The 12,275-nt window shown below is 41.0% G+C and overlaps 1 protein-coding gene across 10 annotated transcripts in view; it reads right to left on the bottom strand.

Annotated features, from left to right (window-relative positions):
• Positions 1-12,275, bottom strand: part of LOC134823034 (sialidase-like) — a 36,794-nt gene that overhangs the window by 9,418 nt on the left and 15,101 nt on the right. For 6 of the 10 annotated variants that reach the window (XM_063834364.1, XM_063834365.1, XM_063834359.1 and 3 more), the window contains 4 exons: positions 5,220-5,443; positions 4,296-4,499; positions 2,922-3,333; positions 2,572-2,736 (listed from right to left, as the gene is read on the bottom strand). In XM_063834364.1, coding sequence (XP_063690434.1) covers positions 2,572-2,736; positions 2,922-3,333; positions 4,296-4,499; positions 5,220-5,443 — 1,005 coding nt within the window. Of the gene's footprint in view, positions 1-2,571; positions 2,737-2,921; positions 3,334-3,805; positions 3,878-4,295; positions 4,500-5,219; positions 5,444-12,275 lie in introns of all 10 variants that reach the window. The other 4 variants (XM_063834357.1, XM_063834356.1, XM_063834361.1 and 1 more) reach the window with 1 other exon arrangement.

Here is a 12,275-nt window from a genome sequence, read left to right as displayed (position 1 = left end):
GCAGGTCTGAATATGTTGTCATCTGTCCTTCCGTCCGTTACCATGACAACCAGCGTGCAGTGCAGCGCGCGAGGATTGCTTGCGGAGATGTGATGTATAGATAGCCTGTGGTCAATGAATGCGCGGCGCGACTGTGTTTCAATGTATATAACGGTGTAATGTATAGTATTAGGTTATAACACACATAACCCCGGCATGCGCAGGGATTATATTTCAATTTTTCCCGCGACGCGCGGGAAAAATTTATAATAATTTCGAGTGCGAAGCACGAGGGATTATTATGAAAATAACCCCGACGTGCTTTAGCACGAGGGGTTATTTTAATATAACTTAAGCGTGCCGGTGTTATGTGTTATAAACCCCTCCGGGTTAGTGCTAGGACCAACAAATTTGACATTTTACTCTTAATTCTAGCTATATGAGATCATTATGGAAAATATGAAATGGAATTGGGGACTTCCAAATAAATACAACTAAGGTACTATGACTTTTGAAATTGGCGTTATATCTAAACACTATTCCTCAGTCAGAACGTTGAATGAATATGAATATCGATAAGGGGCGTCGAGTTAAGCCTGGCAAGCGATAAAAGCTAATAATGATATCGTGTCATGAAGTTCATCAAAGTAGACGACTATAATACATGGCTTATATCAAACTCGACAAAATTAACCGAACCGGACAAAATCAAATGTAACCGTCGAGACAAGTTTTGGAACTGGTCCAATTAATGTAAGAGTTTAAGTAATGTAGTGTGCTGGAGTTTTGCCAGCGCCTGCAATTAGACCGATACGTAGATCGAGTGTATTTATAGTTCTTACGTTAAGCCATAGGTCACGTGACATTTTTTACCAATGCGCGTCGTAGTAGTTAGTCACGTGATACACGTCATCAAAACACGTGACAGTACGCGGTTGAGATTCTCATGGAATATCAAAACAAAACAAATCTTGTTGAGCCAAATTAGCGGGGCGGGATTATAAAAGCTGTGCCGGGGTTATTTATTCAGCGGGAAAAAACTAACAGCGGGAGCCGGGATTATCAGAATCTATTTAGCGGGAGCCGGGATTATCAGAATCTTATTCTATCCCGGAGGGGTTTATAAACGGGCCAAGCCCGATTTGTACTTGGCATGCGTAGTATAGTGTACTGACGTGTATCAATATTATTATTATGAAGTGAGCTGATTGGAGCTTATATTTATAGTTATAGTGAACGGAAATCTAGCGTCCGCCAAAACGAAACAACGGGCGCAATTCTTGTTGTCTCGTTTTCCTTAGACACAACTTTCAAAGTACAGAAAAATGTAGGTTTGGCGTATTTAATTTAGAGTTGAGGTATTCAACGTGCATTAATAGGTTCTCTTGAAAACACATATTGGAACAGAGGTTAGGATTTAAATATTAAATCAAGTTCTGTTCCCCCACAAGCTGCTCAACAAACAATTATCTCAAGCTCAAGTTGGTAGAGACTGATAATATTATCTGTGAGAAGTTCATAGAACTAATTAATCTACTCTCTCAGAAATTCACAGGGATTGTTACAATATTGCCATTAAATTATATTATTATATTAAATATAATATACTTTCTAACTTTAAGCAGTTCTTTCTATATACTTTTCATTAATTTACCAAATCTGAGACTCAGGAAAACCTAAGTATTTACTCGTCAGTAATTATTCAACAAATACATAGTTTTTATGCATTATAATTTATACTGCACAGGTTAGTACATAATATTATAACTAATTATAACTAATAGACTAAAGATACACCTGGTTCCCACCAACCTGTCCACTTTTAGCTTAATTATAACTTAATATGTTAACTGTGTAATTACAACGTCAGTTTAATATCCTAAACTAACGGACCTTACACATGACACGCGCTCAGCAAAAGTAGCATACGAAACTACAATGACTTTAAACATGACATAATCATGTGTATAATCTCGTTTCCAGAGAAAGTTTAAGGAGTAAGGTAATGTGATTTCATTGTGTGTTCACTGTTCAGGGAAACCCTATATTCGATTTGAGGTATCGTTTACAGCAAAGTAAACGGAAAAGATGTAGAATTTATTGCAAGGAGTAAGCACCTAAAACTCAAAACCTAATCCTTGACGTCATGTAAAAAACAAAGTAAATCCTACCGGCGGTTTTGTTAGCCGATGAGGGTAAATCATCTCGCAAACTGCAGACGATTGATTTACAATTAAAGTCTGATTGTAGATGAACCAATTGCCGGGAAAAGACGATGGAAATGGCATGTTTAAAGACGGTCATTCTTATTGTGTCACATGATAAATACAGCAATTATTAAAGTTATAAATAAATTGTTTTGAATTGGGAAACACGTGAGGGCACGATCACAACTCATGGATATGATGGAATAAAATATTAAAGATCTTGTTGTGGTAGCGATAAGTTTAAAAATGGTAATATGCATGGTTTGTTTTCATATTTTATATATATATATATCACTACAGATGTGACTATCAAATGTTATAATATCGTATTTGATCTGAGAACGATTATTATTTTGATTCAGCATAGTTTGGATGTTAATCTAACCGGTGGTTTAGAAAGATGGTGAGGGTAAGGAGTATAGGACTGGGTCCGCTGCATCATGTCGGAGGGAGAGACAGGTTCAGCTCTCTCCACTGTGGTGGTGGGCAGTTTGGCGAGGGTGGAGGGTGAGTAGAATGTAGGGGGGGATGGTGTCATTAAACCGCATACCTTGAGGGAATGTCAGTTGTAAACATAATTATAACATTTGGATAGTATGTGTCAAGAATGTTAAATATGTTCCATTAAGGGGGTGGAGATAGCTCAAGAAACAATAATCGCACTGCTTTATAAAATAGGAGCAATAAAGAAATAACAGTATTTAAAGAAAACCAATGTTGAGATTTAGCACGAACCTGGTGAGCAAGAGGAGTGAGAGAAGGAGAATTGGCCGCAGAGGAAGGCCCAATAGTCCCCAGAGTTGAAGTAGACCCCGCACTTCCTGGAGTCGAGCTCCCCGAACTCCGTGCGCTGCCCCCAACACGTACTACCGGCGCAACCTGCTGAGCTGCCGCTATCTGGGTAACCGGTGACACGTTCGCTATCTGCATAACCGGGGAGACGTGCGCTACAGGTTTAATCTGCATGCCACGCTGCGCTGGAGGGTCTCCTATCTTAGGGGGTTTAGGTGGAGCGCGGTTTGGTTCTTGAGGAGGAGGACGGTTTGGTTCTGCGAGGGGAGGAGGTTGGGAGGTGGGGAGGCGAGGAGGTTGTGAACAGGGGAGTGGAGGGCGGTATTGGTCATCTGTTTCAGTCAGACTCTTACAGCTGGAGAAGATTATTGTTAGTTTTGGATACTTTCCAAACGAATCTCTTGAATTGAAAGACAGATTGCGATTTGCCCCAAACAATCATGTAAAGATTTATTGATAAACCAATTGCCTGAAATTCAGAAATCACATGAGGATTGAGGGCGGAATCAGAAATTATGATGGATTTAACCGATGATTCCATCGAAGTATTTATCGAAGTTTTTAAATTGCAGAATTTGTTTTCAAATTTAAGTAATTATTACAAATGCTACAGATCATATGATATCACGATCAGTGTTTGATAATATTGTATTTGATGGGAATTATGAAAATATATGAAAGTTAGATATTATGTTATCCAAACTTGCATTGATCAATCATTTCTAAGTTTCCATAATCTTCCTGAAAAGCAATACGTTGCTTTAAAAGTTGTTGAATCTTTGCTTGTTAACATCAGTTAACATAGGGCAGGGTTCTGGTAAACTTACAGATCAGCAAAATCTGGCGCCAGGACAAAACTTAGGACGTCCATTTTGGACAACAGACTCTCAACACTATGACTGATTAAAAGTATCACGTGTCAGTATCACGTGTTAGTCAAGTGTCAGTCAAACTGATTTAACAAGGAGTCTCATAAACCACTAAAATAACCCTTATCACTTCTTTATCTGTATTTTATAGTAGAGGACACATTATTCACACACTTTAAAACACAATTTGTCACGTAATTTAAAACAGCGTCTCAACATTTAATTTTAATTTTCACCACGATGATAAGCCGACCATATGTTACATGTTGAAATTAAAGATTTATGACTTACGAAATCTCCCAAAATAGCCTCTCTCTCTCTCTCTCTCTCTCTATCTCTAGCTACAGTTCATCAAACCACTCACATAAAACACTTTACAGAACACATTAGTAAAGTAACAGTGAGCACGTGACCCACTAGAGTGAGACCACGTGACTTACTAACTCACCTATCTAAGCTGCCAGGGAGATGGTGACGACTCTGAACGCTGCTCCCGTTGCTATGGTAACCACTGGAGTTGCTATGGAAACTGCTGGGTACCCCCTCTAGGTCGGGTACTTCTGTGTAGTCGTGAAATTCTTCGTCTTCTAGTGGGCCGGGGTCGTGGGTTACATAGCTGCAACCTTCGTACATTGAGGGTTCTCTATCGTTCCTGGAAAAGGGATCATTTACTTTCATTTAAATATCTCAGCGAATGTTCATGAGCATTATAAAAAGAAGTCGCTTTGACCTACACTGCTATTAGTGTTAGGACTTTTAACTCAAAAGACTTTTAACTCAAACATATGGATCAATTTCAGATAGCATTTTGAGGTTACAGTATGGTTGCTGGATATGAAGTGGGAGGAGCCTCCAAGTGGGAGTGTCTTTAGTTGATATCATGACGCAGACTACAATTTACCTATTTAGTTATTAGCCCACACAGTGCTCATAACATTGGGGATAACTGGTATTTCATGACGTTATGTTGTAGCGAAATGTAGTTAAATTATAACTGCTGGTCGTTTGACGTACGGTATTGCACTCGTTATGTATTGCCAAGGAGGCGCGGTGACGATACAGGTTGGGATACGTATGGAGTTATTATTTTCATGACGTATTTCGATTATAATTATGGTTGGTTCGTTATATTGAAACGGGTGCAATAGTTACAGAGGCCATGATAGACTCTAAAATCTAAATTGGATGCAATTTTGATGGTTTCCCAATATGATCCAATACAAATAGCAACCCTGAATAGCCTGAAACCCCAGACAATACACAAACATAGTATTATCTAAAGAAATGCCCATTATTTTTCACCAATCAATAAAAAGTAACTGATTAACAAATTAACGAAGAGTAGCCTGTAATTAACACAGCCTTGTAATACCTGAGAGGGGTGGAATGTCTGCGTTCGTTAGCGAGCTCACTACACAGCGCTCCTGTCACACTCTTACTCCTCTGCCGTTCCAACATGACCCTGCCAGGAGCCGAGTGGAAGGTATTGGACTGTGGGAGATGGTGAGGGAGAGGGCTGAGTGCGGAGGAGGGGGGTGGGTGTTCTGGAGTTATCACCTCCACGTACTCGGGACCATCTTCTATTTCTGCGTAGTCCTGGGGAGTGTGGTGTTAAATCAGGTACACACTTGGTTATACAGTTAGGGACACAGTACTCATGGTAAATTAGAACTCCCGCGAAACTGCGCTATCAATTTACCATAAATTTGATATGGGCGTTCACCTTAATTAGGATTGGGGTCCCACGCTAATGGTGTGTATGTTAATTGGATGTAATTTTAATTACGTGTAACCCAACATTGATTAGCACAAGTCTCAATCTCCCGCTTATAATTACAATTACACACATATCCTCATTATTGACAACACAAAAGATTCGCATGAAAATACATTTAACATTACACCAATGATCAGATTGAGTGTAAGGAAAGACAAGATTTACAGCTCATGTTAAATTAGAAATCCTCCAGCACACATTACGTCATCTTGTAGCGTGAGAAGAAGTGGTTAGCAACCCACACACCACCACTGTGTTACCACGTACTGACACCGTGTAATTTATATCAGCACTGCAACTTGGTAAACCTCCAAGAATTAATCTAATTACAGGTACAGCCTGGTTTTCATATCATTCTCAGATTTCTTTCTCTTTTCTACCACAGTTTTAGAATATTCAACCAATTTAGATAAGCTGGTTCACTAGATAAGCTGCTATTCTAGATAAGCTTCTAAACCCGTAAACCTGTTTAAACGTAAACATGATAGGAAGTGTTACTTAAATCAGATGCAAGCTCACAGTACAGACCCAACATTTTATACTCAGTAATATCCCTTGTAAAAACTTACAGTTATTATTAACTAAACTTACAAAGATTATAAGTCCATTACCGTATTATAGTATTCTGCTATATTCTGTAAGGCTTTACGGCCGAGAATGACTCTAAACGTTATATATAATAAGCGCCGCAACAACTCCTGAAAAGTCCACAAGTCCTTACTTTCTCAATCTCGTGACCGCGTAACTTTCCAGCGTCCGATCTAACACATTTTTCAGAGAGAATAACATGCATATTTCCCACATTTTAAAATGTCTAGTCCGAACACATGCATGTAGGCAGGAATCATGAGAGTATGATTATTTCTCCCTGATAATATGGGAGTGATATTTAGAAATTAAATCAGGATGCATGCAGGGCACTTTATTATTGGTTTATTGAACCTTTGAACTATATCTCTGTGAGCTGACAAGAGATTCTGTCAACCCTTTCTTATTCAAGATATCAGAGTTAGTACAATCACAATTCACACATTATAATAATATTATGATGTTATGCTTGATTCTTATACTGCTAGCAGATACTGAATCTTAACTCAACTCACATAACTAATAACAATAAAATAAATCTTCTCTGACATTAAGGAAGCAAAATATAACTAAAAATAATCCCGATTTTAGAGCAATAAGTCGTGGTGCGTGTAAGCAACTTCTTTCTTTTTTCATGGCAAAATCCCACTTTCACTGCTCGCCATGTCCTCACATGATGACTATATCGCTTAATAACACGTCCATCGCCAAGCTGAGCTATACCGTACAATAAACTTTACAGGGAACCCATAGTAAACCAGTATAAGTGACAGGGGTGATAACATACAAAGGCCTCCCTAACCTTAGTATGCAATGCTGCAGTGTGTTTATTATACTGTGTCCCCGTGTTGATAATGATAATTGGCAAAACACTCCTCCGACAAGTTACAGATAGTATAATTGTAAATAATATGTTATGTAAAACGTGGTGCGTTGTACTAAGTTGGCATTATGTTGGGTTGGGTAACTTGTCAACAAACTAACAAAGTAACAATATTATATTATTTCTTTTGAGAGATTTTGTGATAAAACTCGGAATTGTATGGTAAGTCTTTTTTTTTCTTTTTCTTTTTTTTAAGAGAGGCTGGGCCTGGTTGGCCCACGAGAGGATAGCATATGGATGCTTTGCCTACCTCTGGGGTATGGCAGTCCTGTGGGAGGATGCCAGTGGAATCAAGATGTGTAATCAAGGATGATGGTAAGTGTTGTGGGGTGTGTCATAACTCATAGATAAACGCTTAAGTGGTGGTTGAGTGTGGAAGAGAGGGGCGAAACAAGGCGGCGTTAAAGTAGTCGCTATGTTACACCTGTCTGGTCCAACTCCTCCGGCACCACTAAGCGTTTAGTGTGGTTTGTAAAGTTGACAATGGTGGAGATGTGTTGGTTGTCGAATATGTCATTGACAGAGAGGTAGTAGTCCCGGAAATATTGACCTCTTATTTGGGCAATAGCCGGGCACTGTCCGAGAAAGTGTGAGACAGTCTCCTCTCCGTCGCCGCATTTAGGACAAGCACTTGTGTCTGATTTGTGAATGGTGTGTAGGTGTTTGTTGAGGCCACAATGTCCCGTGATGAGGTGCACTGCAGTTCTGTAATTTTGTCTGTTGTTACTGAGTGTAGTGTTGAGATTTTTGATGATGTTGATGTTTTTATGTCCAAGTGTCAGTTTAGTGTGTCTGGGACCATCAGTAATCCATGATTCTTGATTAAGTTTTGTGACTTTGTCGTTGATCAGGCGTTTGATGTAAATGGTAAGTCTTGTAGCAGGTAGCAAGCTTTTTTGTTATGATAAAAAATTCTTGGTCTATCGAGGGATAGCACATATTGTTCACATATTATTCACATATTATTCACATTTCACATATTATTCACATATTATTCAAATTTCAAACATATTATTCAAATTACAAACCACAAATTGAGAAAATAGTCTAATAAATTGGGAACAATTCCCCTAATCTACTTTACGGTTAAGAGAGCGTACCATCACCCCCTCAGTTTACAGTCTTATATCTAGTTTCGCCAGGTCGTTTAGTGGTCAAAGTCACGTGACCTTTGTTAAAACAACGTGCTAACTATGGGTCTCGGGTGACAGGTGACTTTACCTGTTGGTGTAACTACCACGTGGTATCCCAGCCCAAGTGGTATTCCAGCCCACAAGGCAATCTGCCCATTAACTAATACTGCGTTACAACCGTTTAGGAATCTGTTTAGAACGCGGTTAGAAGGCTGCTGGAGACGGTGCCATTTTTCATCTCCACTTAGTGCAGTGGTTGGGATAACATAATATATTCACTTGTATGTTAACTAAGGAAAGAGTAATGATATGATAAACCAGAATATGTAAAATATGTATTATACAAAAGTGTAAGGACGATCAAGAAGTTACTCGTGATACTAAGTTACACGGCACAAGCGTTACTCGTACTGGTAAGCGTGCACTGATCACTCTGGAAATTTTAGAATTACTCTGTTTTGGGTGTTTTGTTTAAACATATAAGAGTTTTGGGCTGTGTTTGTTATTTTGTGGAATTACATGGTGTGAATAAATAATGAGGTACTTTAACAAGTGACGTATGAGCATCTGGAATTTTATTGAGAATTAAGATGACAATATAGCTAATAATGACGGGGATTGTAGCGGTGTGACAAGATGTGTGACAAAATGTGTGACAACCCTCACCAACTGTGCTACAAGTACAACCCACTACTTTGTACTTCTACTTTCACTCTCAATACTTTTACGTCACAGCACACGGCACAGCTGTAACACTTGTCTGATATCCGAGTGTTGGGAAATCTTAATTCTCTACAACATGGCAAAAGTGAATCAGGATAATATCAAAATATTGTACCCTGAGCAGATTACATATCGAATCAACGTTCAAATTTTAATTTTGAACGTTGTTTTAATACTTTCAACACTACTATATAACAAATAATTTGAGCAAGACAAGTCACAAAAATGTCCAACTCCGGTGAAACACAGCAAATCGACAACATCACGGAAACCGCAGAGAGTGAATCGATCTCAAGCACGACGACGAATGAACTTCTTCGTCTTGAAGTATTGGAGGACAGCACATCAGTCTGTCCCTCTAACAATTCCGACGATTTATTGAAATCACCCCAAATAGACAACTCAAATATACGACGAAAGTCGTATATTAGTGAAAACTCTACAAGCACGGACCACACAATCAGACAACAGCTCAAATACAGCAACATTAAAGGTGACGCCGTTGAGGATCTGAGACGGAGAAACCGGGAACTTCACAGACAGAGAAGAAATTCTGGACGTGATTCAGTAGCCTCTGGCAACAGAGGGCTCCACGATCAGGATCTCTTCGAGGACGAAAGTGATGTTCCGGCGGTCTCCCTCAGTTCTCCCGCGGAGGCGACTGCTGCCCCGTCCGAAGTCAGCCCAATGGAGGTGACGGATGCGAAAGCTCCCGCAGTTGAGTCCAAACCTGAGTCGATGCCGATCCAAGATAACACCGGGTCGGGATCCTCGGGGATGGACAAAACTCGGAAGCCGGAACAGCCTGAAACCTCCACCGCAATTCTACCAGTACAGAAAAGCGGGGCTGAGAAGAGGAGGAGGAAGCAGAAGTCCAAATCCGAAAGACAAAAGGAAACAGACACCTCAGACTGCGAAACAGAAGCTGTGAAACTGACAGACCCCGACGAGGTTTTCAGGAAGGGTGATCCATTACTCACCCTGATCGTAACCAAGGCGGAGGCACTCAGTGACGCATGTGATCACATCACACGTCTCCTGTTCGTGGTCTCACAACCACTCAAAATCACTCTACTGCAACCAACCATCGACGGGGCAAGGATAGAGGTGGAGGATAAGCCATCGGCCATCACGATCGCAGAAACCCTTCGTAGAGAGGGGTGGAACGTGACTGAGACTGATGTGTGGAACCGATACCAATTTCCTGTTCCATTCCAGCTCTCTGGATTGGAACACGCTGCGGACGGGTTGGACCCAGTAACTTTGGTTCGCGGGCTTATATCTCGGAACGTCCACTACGGCTTGCCGTTGGACTCGATCCGATATGTATCGCACGCTTGGGAAACAGTTAAGGTGGAGGCGGCTGAAGGTGGCACTGCGGCGGCGCGACGGCGGATGCGTTTATGGGTTGATGTCTCACCTCAGGGTGAAGAATACCTCATGAAGACAGGTCATCTCCTGTGCACGCTGACCGCTGCCGTGCGCCTCAGGGAGGCCCCCCGCAACCGCACCTTCCGTCGTAACAGGTCCTAGGACCTTGCATGATGGAGGAGTATCAGTCGCTTCAACTACTGTTCCCCAGACCAACAATATCCCCCCTAATAACACCACCCATAGCAACACAAACATCAACACTCAACAAAACAACAACAACAACAACACTAACAACAACAAAAACAAAAACAAAAAACGACACAATAAGACACAGAGGGGCAGACTGTGTCAAAAGACTACTCACAAAAATGGTAAGAATTGCTTGGATTCTTATTCTATTACTCAGATTAACCTCAAACGCAAGTTTAATGCATGGAAAACCCTCCTAGCCAACATACATGGCAGGAAAAATCCAGTCATTCTTGCTACTGAACCGTACTCGAATAACAAAAATATCATACCACCTATAAATAAAGATCTGTCCAACTTCTACTACAAAATCGGGGATAAAAGACCCCGTGCCGCAATTGTACTGCACAAAAACCTGACAGCTAAATGTTGGGAACTTACACAATTCACAACACCCGATCAAGTGGCCGTTAAAATCCAACTCAGCTCGACAGAACTCATTCTGGCAGCTTCATACATGGATATAAACGGACCGGTACCGCCACAAGAAACATCACCTCTAGCAAAATATGCCAATGATAACAACATCCCGCTCATTATAGGGTCGGACACGAATTCCCATCACACCCTTTGGGGGAACAAGACATGCAATACGAGGGGAGAGGAGCTACTTGACTTTCTCTCCTCCCTAGGGCTGTCATGTGCCAACAAAGGATCATCCCCAACCTTCCTCAACTCTCGAGGCCACAATTCAATTATCGATCTTACAATAACAAACCAGTTGGGAGGAGACCTCATTAGCAATTGGCATGTTAGTGACCTCTACTCCAACTCTGACCATCGCTATATTATGTTCGACATAACTACAGGGCCAAAGAAGGAACCCAAACAGATCCGACTAGTCAAAAACACTGACTGGGACAGATTTGATGAGATCCTATCGAATAACCCCAACCTTAACAACACACAAATCAACACTACGACCGAAATTGATCACAATATAGACATCATCAATACTGCACTTAAGGAAGCCTTCGAGGAGGCATGCCCCATTACTTACATCTCAAGTTCCGTCCGCAAACCCCCCTGGCTAACTCGAGAAGTAGAGGAAGCACAGAGGGGAATAAGACAAAAACTGATTACAGCCCGAAAAAAGAAAACTGATGCCCTGTGGCTCGCTCTTAGAGAGAGCAACAAACAATACAACAGACTTATATCCAACTCCCAGCGTAATGCCTGGAGAACTTTTTGTCAGGAAACAGAGTCTGTTAAGGAATCCGGAAGGATGAACAAGATTCTGAAATCCTGCAACGACAACAAGCACACACTAGAAGCCGTTTACAAACCAAACGGAGACATCACCAAAAATGCAGAGGAGACACTGGAGGTCATGACACAAACCCACTTCAAGGATAGTGTCACTGACCCGCCAGTGCCTCCACCTGGACCTCTACCAATCACCACCACCTTACTCAATACCATCTACAGCCCAGACAGAATCGAGGAGGCTCTTAAATCCTTTGATCCGTTAAAAGCTGCTGGACCCGACACCCTCAAACCTATCATCATACAGAAAGCTTGGACACACATCAAAGACATCACCAGAACCATTATGACAAAAAATCATGAAACCCAACACATTCCAACTTTGTGGAAAGAATCCCTTGGAATCTTTCTCCCAAAGCCTGGAAAAACTGACTACAACCAACCAAAATCATTTCGCACTATCACCCTTTCTCCTGTGATGTTAAAACTACAGGA

The sequence above is a fragment of the Bolinopsis microptera genome, chromosome 11 (genome assembly GCF_026151205.1).
Source record: "Bolinopsis microptera isolate Bmic1 chromosome 11, MBARI_Bmic_1.0, whole genome shotgun sequence".
Lineage (NCBI taxonomy): Eukaryota > Metazoa > Ctenophora > Tentaculata > Lobata > Bolinopsidae > Bolinopsis > Bolinopsis microptera.
The sequence above is the reverse complement of the archived record's forward strand: the minus strand, read 5'-3'. Positions and strand labels throughout refer to the sequence as shown.